This window comes from Nuphar pumila, chromosome 5, assembly GCF_984573655.1.
Source record: "Nuphar pumila chromosome 5, dmNupPumi1.hap1.1, whole genome shotgun sequence".
Lineage (NCBI taxonomy): Eukaryota > Viridiplantae > Streptophyta > Magnoliopsida > Nymphaeales > Nymphaeaceae > Nuphar > Nuphar pumila.
In genome coordinates, this window is record NC_143253.1 from 1,652,996 (window position 1) to 1,665,905 (window position 12,910).

Below are 12,910 nucleotides of genomic sequence, written 5' to 3' on the forward strand. Positions count from 1 at the left end.
TGTATGGGGACAAGACACTCTGTGGCGAATGCCTGCATTTTTCAAAAAAGAGTAAGGCTTTAAATTCACCCCTCCATTAGTTTGCAAGAACTTAATTTTCTTTCCCACAATATTTTCAACATGCACCTTGAATTTTTGGAAAATATCACATTCATCATAAAAATCCATGTGAACTTTGAAAAACCATCAACAAAATTTATATAGTATCTAAAACCATTCACAACAGAGATTGGGGCTGGCCCCCAAACATCAGCAAATATCAACTTAAGTGGTTCAGAAACTTCACGAACACCATAAAAAAAAACAGTTTATGATTTTCCCCATCATGCAAGCATCACACACATATGAATCTACTTTGTCAAAATATGGCAAACTAAATTTACGAAGAACTTGACGAACTATCCGAATGGCCTAGACGATAATGTCATTGTTTAATAGTGGTTCTCTCACTTACATGAGTCTCCTTGTTACTGCTATTCAAATTGCCTTGATAAAGTCCATTCCTACTCATTCCTCGTAGAAGTTTTTTCCCCTTTGCCGGATCCTTAACAAAACAAAAAGAACGATAAAATTCAAAAATTACGTCATTATCATGGGTAGATTTCTGAGCCGAGAGTAATTGCTTCTTAATGTGAGGAACGTGTAAAGTTTTTCTCAAAGCAAATTTAGATCCATCATAAGAAAAGATGGAGTCACTGATGTGGGAAATAGCCAAACCTGTACCATTACCCACTTTCACTGTGTCGCTGCCCTGATATTCTGAATGATTGGTGAGAGAATTTAAGTCTGGTGTCATGTGATGAGACACACCAGAATCTGGAAACCAACTGTCATCGGAGTAATTAAAGGCTGATGCATGATACGAGAGGGGGATTATCAGCTGCTGAATTTTCTCTTTGTAAGAGACTTCACTAACATGCAGAGTGGCTTGATTTCTCGCAATATTGACACAACAGTTTGGTTGTTGTTATTAGGTTCCCTGCTGATTATAAAAAAATCCTCCTTGACGTCCACGTCCTCTACCTCTGAACCAACCTTGATTGAAGTTTCTGTTGTAACCACGACCATGGTTGAAGTTATTTGTGGACGCTGGTTTGCATTAGCTTCAGGAGAAATATCGTGTTTGATCATAGTGGATTCAGCAAGGTGCACCTCTTGAGTTAATAATAAACTGTGTAATTCAAACACTGAAGTAGGCTCTCTACAAGTGGTTATGTTGATTCTAAACACATCATATTCATAAGGTAAAGCTCTAAGAATATAGTCTTCATGCTGGTTTCCCAGCCATAAACAATTGATGTGAAATAGACTTGGCTTTCTGAAAAAGATCATCAATAGATTTTTCACCCTTTTTCAAAGAGTGCAGCTAATCTTTGAGTTGTAACACTCAGGAACGAGAGTGGGCTTCAATGCAGCCCAGACTTCAAAGGAAGTCTTCAAGCCAACTACTTGTGTATGAACAGTTTCTATTAATGACGAGATAATCCAGCTTAGTAAATGCTGGTCCTGACGCTTCCATGATATAAAATCAGGATTGACAATTTGTTTTCCTTCATAAGTAATAAACTTTTCAGGACATGGTTTTGATCCATCGACGAAACAGTACGAGTCATATGAGATGAGCAAGGAAATGAATTGCGATTCCCATAGAAGATAGTTGTCGATGACAACTTGGTGCTCAAAAAATGTTGTAATGTAGTCAGTGCAGGTAACAGAGGGAGAAGAGAAGATAAACTTAGCTCTGATATGGCTGCTGATGCACTGGACTGTGAACTCAATGAGGTTGAATGCGCCATGTTGGCCCAGGGACGTGATTTGATACCATAAACGAGCATCAGACCAAGATGGAAGACAAATAAAGAAGAAAAACACAGAACAGTTTACGTGGTTCGTATCAGTGTGATCCTATGTCCACGGTAAACCTCACCAGTTCTCTCTTGATGAGGATTTGTTTCTATTGCACTCTTTATAAACATGCTACATGGCCTCATACATACGCTTCCCAAGCCTTAGACCAAGGCATTGGAGAAGATAAAATACAATAGGAAACGTTAGCTGCACTTTCTCATTTGTGGACTCCTTTTCCTTGTAGACTTTTCTTTGATGGAAAGACATTCTATTCTCAGTCTTTCCTCTGTGAGACGACCTTTGTAGACATTTATCTTCTAGAGGCTTCTCATTTGAGCTTGAGTCTAGACTCTAGAGTCTTCTTATCAACAACGGTTCCAGGAACTGTAGCTACTTCCAACATTCTTATTAACAATGAATCCTGGATCTGGAGCTACTCTAATACTTCCTTTAGATGGCTTAACCTTGTTGATCTTCCAAACTGATTCGCAAGAATGTGGGACCATCCATATATTATCTATAGTATTGTGTACATACTTTTGGTTGTTTGAGCCACTAAACTTGAACCTGCTTATATTCAGACAAAAGTGTTCCAAAAACTCTAGCTTGTCTCTATCAATGCTCCCCTAGCACTCTGCTGAATGTCCTTTTGGATTGAAGGAATCATCATGGTGCAATTTGACCCAATTGGCTTGAGGGTGTTTTCCATCAATACCTGCCTTCATTTGTATCTCTATTGATCATTTTCATGCCTCAAATCCACAATAGTTCTTCACGATGAGTCAGTGTGTTGGATGTCGTAACATGGAAGTAGTGTCATTCCTTATCAAGATTATGGCATTCTGCACTGTGGTCTTTCAACAAGTATGGACTATTATTCTGCCTGCATAGCTAGATCCAAGATGCCACACTGAGTTTTCCTTTGGTATCTGGATAAATCGCAGCTTTTACCTTGTGGGTGAGTTTGGCACTGGGAATTTGAAAGCATTTTCCATTGTGTGTATCCTGGCAGGAATTCCATAAACACCTCCTCTAACGGTAACCTGATTCTGGATTTGGGCAGAGCTACAACATTAGTTATGCAATTTGCTGTGAAATTTGTTATGGTCAAATTGTAGAGGCTACTTACGCCTAACACCAGTTACAAATACGGGATTTGATAGGAATTGAGATTTCCATAATGCATTAGAGAACTTTTATTTGCTCAGCTTCTCTAATCAGATTTGTAAAACTAATCCTGTGGTAAATACTTCATGCTTAGGACTATTTCATGCTTAGGGCTTAATAGATGATGAGGCTTCATACTTTTAATCATTGTGCCTTATCTATTCTGATGCCCACAATATTTTCTTTGGTAATCAACCTAACCACACCTTCTGCTCTGAAAATTCTCAATTGATGTGGAACTTAGACATGCATGTCATGCCATGAGGTACTCCTACTATGTTAGCAGTTGCAGAAAGATATGCATCTGGATATCAGCAGGAACTTTATATTGTAGTAGGGAAACTTGTTCTGGAAATAAAGAAGTAAATGCTGGTACCTCCCATCCTTTTCTGACAACTCTAGTTTGTTTTCAACTCTGAATGATATATAACAGGTTGAATCATTTAACATATTTGGCCTGAGCCTTCCTAAGCTAAGGATGCTACGATATATTTGGGTTTCCAGTTGGAAAAAGCGTGATGGAATGGATGCAAGTCATCTAAGATCACACTAGACCTGCCATATGTCATGTAATGCATACATGTTTTCTGAGAACTAGGGCTGTCAACAGGTCCAGTTTGTATTGGGTACCCGACCCGACCTGAACCCGAATTCCCGGGTATGGGCATGGAAAGTGCTGACCCGAGCAATATGCGGGTCCGGTTTGGTTCATGATTTTTGCCGGGTACCCGATCTGACCCGGATTTTTTACCGAGTATCTGACCCGACCTGAGTAATATATATATATATATATGATAAAAATAAATTTCTAAAATTATGCAGGTTCGGGTTTGGGATTCTATTTTTGTGATCCGACAAAACCCGAACTGAAACCCAGTTATTAGTTATATGGGCGGGTCGGGCTTAGCCCTGACTCATCCCTGACCCGACCCATTGTTAGTGGTCTATAGTGCCCTTGATATTTAAGGAGAACTAGAGTGTTTGATTAAGTGATGGGGATCTGTAGGTTCCTGTTATAGCTTGGAAGCAGAGTCTAGTGGTTGGGTATGCAGCTATGTCACAGGGGTTTGGCTAACCAGGTGCCGCACCCGCATCAACGCAATGCGATGCGGGTGTGGCACCTGGTTAGCCAAACCCGATATGTAAAAAAAAAGAAACCCCATCGAGGGAGGCTCGCCTGAAGAAGAAGAAGAAGACAACAAGGAAAGAGAGAGGCGAGAGGGAGCTCACCTGAAAGGGGGCCGGAGGCCGCATCGCTGGCACATGAAGGACTGACGTCGGGTGGCCGGAAATCCAAGGCTTGCCGGCATCAGGTGGCCGGAAAATGAACGAGAGAGAGGGAGCCTGCGGCGGGGGGAGAAGGCGAGCGAGGAGAGAGAGTGAGCAGCTTGGGGAGGTTCAGAAGGAAGGAAAATTTGGTTTTTTTTAGAGGCAGACAGACCCACCTGAACGAAGGCACAGTCGATCAATTTCTCGAGATCCCCCAACCAGATGATGTCGTGGTAGACGTATCGCCGCACCTGATAAGTTTCAAAGAAGACAATTAGCTCAAAATTAAGTGCAGAAGGAAGGACAATTGTCAATTGAGTGGTAGGGATTCGAAGTAGGGACCTGGAGGAGACAGTGGGAGCGGTGCTGGGAGAAGCAATGAGGGCAGATGGTGGTGATGCAGTCGAGGTAGAAGATGTTCTTCTCATTCTTCTTGGAGCGCTCGTGAAGAAAACACGGTGTGAAGAATTTCTCCGAGAGGAGGGAGTAGAGCCAGGCGGGGTTCTGAGTTGGAGTCGGCATCGAAAGAGAGAGAGAGAAAAAGCAGCGCCCTGATGGGTGAAAGGGTGTGTTATTTCTCTTGAGAATTGGCCTTTGAGAGAGAGGCAGGAGAGGTGAGGGCGTATCAAAGTATTTGAAGCGTGGGATTCGGCATGTGTGAGGGAGAGAGAGAGAGTGAGGGAGGGAAAAGAGGATGACCAAAATGTGTAGCTCAGAGCTTTTGTTTTTATCAATGTCTGCTGTTGTGGCTGCTCACCACATGTGTCCCCTTTGCACACTTCGAGAAACCCTACCCTGGGTATGTTTTATTGGGTTTGGATGCGGGTCGGATCCAAATCAGACCCAGGTTTGATTTTTTTTTGCTGCACCCCCCCGCACCCATGTTTTTTTAAAGTGCCGCATCCCCGCACCCGCACCCATGTGACATAAGTATGCAGGTAAGAGGATAGAGAATAAGATTTGTACAATGTATCATTATTATGACATTCACACAAAAATCATAATAAACATCCTTTGCATTTTTGGGTAACTATCATTTGATAGGCCAGTTAAATGCTCCCGGTTCCACACCTCCAGATGGTCTCCACTGTTCCCACTGCTTCTTCTATTTCCTCACTATTGATAAAGGAAGCATGCCAGGATTTATTTATCTGCACAAAATGGTGATTGGAAATTGCACCAACCTCCATGCTTTAGTTGTTTGTGAATTGATAACCATATAATATACATGCATGTAAGTGTTGATGCTCTTGTTTCCTCTAACTTTTGGAAATGTCAAATGACTTGCTCATAAATGTTTTCACTTATTTCCATATTCATTATTATGGTTGTTTTTTCTTAGGGCACGTTTGGAAGTGGGAAAATAGTAGGAAAAGTGAAGGTAGGAAAGAAAAATTATAACTTTTCTATCCGTTCCAAACGAGAGAAAATTTTTGAAAGGAAAGATTTCTAAAAAGTCTGGTTTTTGATAGGAAAAATTCCTCCACTGGGGGGGGGTGGAGGAATTTTTCCTATAAAAAATTCTTTTTGCTTTAGGGCAATCATTCACCTATAACACATCTCATTCCATGGGCTGCCATAGAAAGAACTTCCTCTATCTTCATCTTTCTCCCACCCACCGCCATTTTCAAGTCTCTCTCTCTCATTTTTCTCATGCTACACAAACAAGGGAAAATTTTTATTTAGAAAAGTTATCATATCAACACTTGTCATAGGAAAAAAAATATTTTCCTATGAAACCTTTTCTTGCTTCCAAACATGCCCTTAATGTAACTGAAAAAGGATCATCTCAAACTATCCTTTGCAACCTTTCTTTTTTGTAATCTATTGCAAATTGATTGATGCTAGCAATAAGGGTTCTAATCGTAGTCATGCAAGCAACAGGGGCAAATGTCTCATCATAGTCAATCCCATATTCTTGATTATATCCCTTGGCCACTAATCTAGCCTTATATCTTTCTAATGTTCCATCGTACTTGGTTTTTACCTTGTAAAACCATATGCATCCTATAGTTTTTTTTCTTTTAGGTAATGTTTGAATCTCCCAAGTTTTTGCTCTTTCTAATGCATCTAATTCGTCATTCATGGCCTTAATCCATTCATGACAATGTTTAGCCTCATGATATGATTGAGATTCAGAATACGAGTGAATGACCATTAGGCAAGATCTATACCTTGGTTCAAAAGAATCATATGATACAAATCTACTAGGAGCTTTTGAAATTCTTATGGATTTTCTAAGGATAGAAGGATCTTCTTCTTGGTTTTGGGAGTATCTTTCTAGTGCACATGGTGGGTGACCTTCAGTACGTCGAGCATAAGTTTGTAAATTATTATGAGATAGGTCTATACTATCAAGACTCCTCACATTCTCATTTGCCTCATGTATGTCTTGGCTCTCATAAATATTTTCACAACTTTCTTGGATATTGTATTTGATAAACCCATTTTCATTTTCAATAAACGTAACATTTCTAGAAACATATAATTTGTTTCTTTCAATGTCATAACACCTATATTTTTTTGGTTTTCGGCATAACCCAAAAAACACACAAGGAATGACTTTAGGGGAGAGTTTATCATTTTTGTTGGTAAGAACAAAGCATTTGCACCAAAAGATTCTCAACCTTTTGTAATTGGGAGATGTTTTCCAAAGTTTTTTAATAGAAGAAATGTTTTCAATATTTTTTGAAGGCATTCTATTTATCAAATAGACCGCCGTAAGGGCGGCTTTGGCCCAAAAATCTTTTGGAATATTTCTAGATACTAGAAGTGTTCTTGTGGTTTCAATAATGTGCCTATGCTTTCTTTCGGCAAGTCCATTTTGTTGAGGGGTGTATGAACATGATTTTTGGTGTATAATCCCAGTTAAGCCATGATAGTTTTCAAATTCTTTTGACACAAATTCTCCCTCGGAGTCAGTTCTAAAGATTTGAATATTGGTTTTGAATTGATTTTTTATACGATTCTAATTTTTTTTTAAACAATCAAATACTCTCAATTTGTGTTTTAAAAAGAATATCCAAGAGTGTCTACTATAATCGTCTACAAATACAACATAATAAGAAACACCTCCTTTGGATATGACCAGTGCGGGTCCCCATACATCCGAATGCACTAATTCAAATGGATTCTTAGTTATAAGATGTCTTGTTCCAAAAGGTAAAGACTTCATTTTGCTAAGAATGCAATCTTCACGTACAAAATTTTCTCTTTTACAATTTGAAAGAAATAAAAACAGTTGTAATTTGGTTACACTAAGATGTCCTAGTCTTTTTTTGTGCCAAATTTTTATATCTTTCTTTTCCACAAAATTACAAAAACGTTGTTTTGGCAATTCTAGATTGTCCATAATATAGAGGTCTCTTCTTCTATGACCTTGCCCAATCGGCTTCCCTAACTGAAGATCCTGTATTAGATAATCATTAGATGAGAAAATTATTTTGCAACTATAATCCGTAATTTGAGAAACCGATAAGAGGTTTAAATTTAATTTTGGTACTACTCTAATATTTGATATGTGAAAGATAGGTATTTTTTGATAAATACCAAAACTTTTGATTTTCAAAGATGTGTCATTGGCAGTTGAAACACAAGAATAATTTGAGTTAAACTTGCATTCGGTTAATATGAAATCATTAGGAGTCATATGAAATGAAACACCGGAACAGTGTTGTTAAAAGCGCGCCTCAAGGCGCAAAAAGCGCGCCTCGCCTCGAGGCGAGACCCTTTTCGCCTTGAGGCGCACGTAAAAAGCGCAACAACCTCAAGGCGTACGCCTCATGCGCCTTGAGGCGTACGCCTTGAGGCGAGGCGCGCCTCAAAGTGAGGCGCGCATTAAACATCGGATGGCCCGGACCCGAGTTCGACCCGGATCCGGGCCCGTATTCTCGAAAGATCGAGAACCTGTGTCTTTAAAAAAGACACAGGTGCTTCGGGGCGAGGGAAAGCCCTCGCCCCTTCTCTCTCCACTCCGTCCCCTTTCGTCCACCGCCACTGCTCGCCGCCGGCCACCACTCGCCGCCGGCCACCACTCGTCGTCGGCCACCACTCGCCGCCGGCCACCACTCGCCGATCACCGCCTCTGCTGAGAAGGGATCACTCGCAGTGCGACCACTCGCCGTGCGACCACTCGCCGCCGCCACTGCTGTCGCCGACCACCACTCGCCGCCTCTGCTGTCGCCGACCACCACTCGCCGCCGCCACTACTGTCGCCGACCACCACTCGCCGATCACCGCCTCTGCTGAGAAGGGACCACTCGCAGTGCAACCACTCGCCGTGCGACCACTCGCCGCCGGCACTGCTGTTGCCGGCCACCACTCGCCGCCGGCCACCACTCGTCGCCGATCATCGTTTTCCTTCAGGTATGGCTTTTTCATTTTTTTTTTATTAACCAGGGGCGTATCTAGGGGGGGGGGCAGGACTGGGCTGTAGCCCAGTCCTGCCTCCCGAAACAGTTAAATATTTTTTTTTTTTAAAAGCCCAGTCTTACCCCAACCCTGATTCCATATGAAATAGATTTTTATCCATTTTTGTAGCTCAGCCCAGTCCTAGCCCAGCCCTAACTGCAGCAAATAGTTTGATTTGTCCATATGAAATAGATTTTTATTAATAATTGTAGTCATTTTTTATCCATATGACTGCGGTCCCTTGGTTTCCTTTTTTGTCCATATAACTGTAGCGATGATGATTTCTTGGTGTGCAATCAAATATACGATGTCCTGAATTGTTTAAGCATGCATTGAATTGGTTTTTCGTCAATAATGCTCTTATGGAACTGAAAAGGCTCTTATGGAACTTGTATCCCTTGTCATGTTGGTGGTCACTTCAGCGCAACTTCTCTTGAAGATAAAAGTTGGACATAAAGGAGCAGTTATATGGTTATTTCAATCAGTTTCTGATGTATAGGAGCCCACCCGACCTACATTTTGGAAATAAATTTGTTGAATGAAACAATAAAAAGCAACTTTTTCTTCAAACTGACTATTTAAGGATCTCTCAAGATGCTATTAGGTCTATCTAGATGTTGATCCATAGGATATTTTACACTATAACCCATTTTAATTGAATTAATTTGTGATTTTTATTGGCTCACATCTTTGAGTATGAAAACAGTCTCAGTTTTGAGTGCTTTTACAATAGGATAATGAAGCAAACTAAAACAGATTGTGGGGTTGTAGGTTTCTTTTCACTACTGTGTAAACTGAGATAGAACACACAATTGAAATATTCAAACATAATGGTGACCTCTGTTTAGCATATTCAATATATGTTTTTTTTTCCGGCATTTTCACAATTTCTTGGGGTTGATCTCCGGAGTTGGTTGGTGTTTTCTTTTTGTTTTTGAGAAGAAATCTGGGATCCAAACCACCTCCACTCTATCTCTACTATGTGTGTGTGTGGCTATAAGTGTGCATTATTGAATGAACTTTGAGACCCAATTAAAAAACTGACCTAATTATATTTATTATTTTTTTCTCGTCAATTATGTTTTTTTCTAGGATTCGTATATAGCTTATACACCAAGATTGTTTATTTTGCATTTGTTTTCATGTAATGTGGTCAGCAGAATGCATGATGTTAATATATATTTTGTGTTATGTATTTTTGCAGTTGAAAAATGGCAAAAGATGTAGGATGGGATCATGGAGTTAAAGTTCCAAATCCTACTAAAGATCCTAAACTTGTAGGACATGTAATTTGCAATTACTGTCATAAACAGACTACAGGAGGCATCTATAGGCTAAAACATCACTTAGCTGGCACAAAGCATGGTGTAAGCATGTGCGAAGCGGTTCCACATGACGTGAAAAGATTTTTTCAGAATCATCTAAAGGATCAGAGGCTAAAGAAAGAAGAGTTAGAGCAAACCAAGTTGGATATCGGGAGAAGTGTTTATTTTGGATCATCAACCGGCGATAATGTGAATAAAGAAGCTAGTAGATCAGGTAGTGATGCAAAAACAAGTGCAGCTGGTCCTATGGACCTTTTTGTGAACAAAGAAGCACGGCAAACCACAATAAACACTGCTTTCAAAAGGGATGAAAGAAAAAATGCATGTCGTGCCATTGGTAGATTTTTTTATGCAAATGCCTTATCATTTAATCTTTGCAACAGTCCATATTTTGGTGCAATGGTAGAAGCTATTGCAAATTATGGGCGAGGGTTCAAACCACCTTCTTATCATGAGATCAGAACGTGGATTTTGAAGGACGAGGTAGATTGTACTCATGAAATTTTGAAAGAGTTCAAAAAAGAGTGGCCAAAGGTTGGTTGCAGTATTATGGCAGATGGTTGGACAGATGGGAAAGGAAGAAACTTAATTAATTTTCTTGTGAACAGCTCATCTGGGACAGTATTTTTGAAGTCTGTTGACATCAGCGACATGAAAAAAACTGGTGCAAATTTGTGTCAGTTGTTTGAAGAAGTTGTTAAAGAAGTTGGTGAAAGTAATGTGGTGCAATTCATTACAGATAATGCACCAAATTATGTGGCAGCTGGAAATATGTTAACAGCAGGAAAAACATGTTTTTGGACACCATGTGCAGCCCACTGCTTGGATCTTATGTTAGAAGATATTGGAAAGATATCAATTTTTAAAGATACAGTGGAAAAGGCAAAAAAAATTACAAGATACATTTATAGTCATGCATGGGTATTAAATTTAATGAGAAAATTCACAAAGAAGAAAGAACTTCTGCGTCCAGCCGTCACTCGTTTTGCCACAACATATCTTACACTTCATAGTATTGGATGTTATAAGAAAGAGTTAAAGTCGATGTTCTTATCTTCAAATTTTAGAACATCTAATTACTATAAGAAATCTGATGCTAAGAACATTTCTTGTATTGTTCTTAATGATCATAAGTTTTGGGCTGCCATATCATATGCAATTAAAGCTACACTACCTCTCGTCAAAGTGTTGCGACTCGTTGATGCAGATGAACCTGCTATGGGATTTTTGTATGAGGCAATGGATAGAGCGAAGGAGGAAATTGCTTCAAACCTTGACAATGTCCAAAGAAAATATAAACCTATTTGGGATATCATTGATAGACGATGGGACTTGCAACTTCATAAGCCTTTGCATGCAGCTGCCTATTATTTAAATCCACATTTTCATTATGCTGACAACTTCAACCCTGATGGAGAAGTTATGGGTGGCTTTTATGATTGTGTTGAAAAATTAGTTTCTGATGCAAATATTCGGTTGAAAATTACAACACAAATCGATGCATTTAAAAAGGCAAATGGCTTGTTTGGCAGAGAGGCAGCTGTTACAACAAGAAAATTAAAAAGTCCTGGTAAGTTTGCAATTATGTTGTTATTTGTCAATATTTTTTTATGTTTTTGTTAATTATGACATTCTTAATGTTTTTATCAATTTTTTATTATTTTATTTGAATGCAGCTGATTGGTGGAGTTCATTTGGGCACGAAAATCCTGAGTTGATGAATTTTGCAATTCGAATTTTAAGTTTGACATGCAGTGCATCGGGCTGTGAGAGGAATTGGAGTACTTTCTCATTGGTTTGTGACTTTGTATTTTATTTTTGAAATACATTTTTATATTTTAATTATCTTATATTTGATTATCAATGATTTGAAATTATAGGTGCATACAAAACGAAGGAATAGACTTGAACAAGAGAAGATGAATGCATTGGTTTTTGTAATGTACAATATGAAATTAAGAGAGAGAAATATGAAGAGGAGGGCTACCAAAGACCCTATATGTCTAGATCATATAGACTCAGACGATGAGTGGATTGTGGAGAAGGAAGATCCAGTGTTGCCAAGTGATCCCAATTGGTTGGAGGATTCATGGTTGGATCCGAACTTCGACATAAATGCCATTGAGCATGTTCCTATTGAAAAAGTCACTTCACCTCATGTTTCACAAAGTGGTTTTAGGCAAGACATGTCTTCAAGAGATCGAGGTAAAGTTATATTCCTTTTACCTAGCTATGAATATAAATGTATTTTTTTAATTACATAACCTAAATATTTAATACATTTTTTTTATTGAAGGAAAAAGAAAAGCAAAAGAAGTAATTGAGGACGTGGATGAAGAAAGTGTAGATGATGAAGAGTCAGAGAATGAAGATGAAGAAGAACCTATTTATATGGATTCTTCAGATGATGATATTGAAGACTTAAATATTGATGATGACGAGACACAACAAGAGCCTAGGCCCTAATTCATATCATAGAGCTATTGGCCATTTATATGTTTTTTGGGACTTTCAGTTGTAATTGTGAATGTTAACACTCTTATTTTAAAGAATTCTGGACAAATACATTAACATTTGGTTGTTAATGTTAACATGCATTTTTTAATTATGACATGATGTTGTTAGTGCTAATATGCATTTTGTTGTTAATGTTAGTTTTTTATTGAATGAATGCTCATATTTATGCAATTAGATACTTATATAGATCAAGTTGTTGCATTAATGCTACTTTTACATGTTAATCTCATATTTTTTTCGTATTTATTTGAGATTTTTTATTTCGTGTTGGTTGGCGCTTCATCAATAAAGCATTTCTTATTTATTTATAATTTTAGATCATTTTTATAGTTTTTTTTAAGTTTAAAAATATTTTTTTTTTGAGGCTTACGCTT

At 38.7% G+C, this 12,910-nt stretch overlaps 2 protein-coding genes across 3 annotated transcripts in view; both read left to right on the plus strand.

Moving 5' to 3' along the window:
- Positions 1–12,910, plus strand: part of LOC149836424 (Chaperone DnaJ-domain superfamily protein) — a 35,503-nt gene that overhangs the window by 9,776 nt on the left and 12,817 nt on the right. The gene's annotated exons all lie outside the window — the stretch shown is intronic.
- Positions 9,181–12,709, plus strand: LOC149836425 (uncharacterized). The gene is made up of 4 exons (XM_090005333.1): positions 9,181–11,589; positions 11,696–11,814; positions 11,900–12,224; positions 12,316–12,709. Exons 1-4 carry the CDS (start codon positions 9,906–9,908, stop codon positions 12,483–12,485), a joined length of 2,298 nt encoding a protein of 765 aa, XP_089861459.1. The 5' UTR covers positions 9,181–9,905; the 3' UTR covers positions 12,486–12,709.

Coding starts and splice junctions, on each gene's coding strand:
- LOC149836425 (XM_090005333.1), top strand. CDS start 9,906: ATGGCAAAAGATGTAGGATGGGATCATGGAGTTAAAGTTCCAAATCCT. Junction 11,590..11,695: donor AAGAAAATTAAAAAGTCCTG/GTAAGTTTGCAA, acceptor ATTTGAATGCAG/CTGATTGGTGGAGTTCATTT. Junction 12,225..12,315: donor CATGTCTTCAAGAGATCGAG/GTAAAGTTATAT, acceptor TTTTTATTGAAG/GAAAAAGAAAAGCAAAAGAA.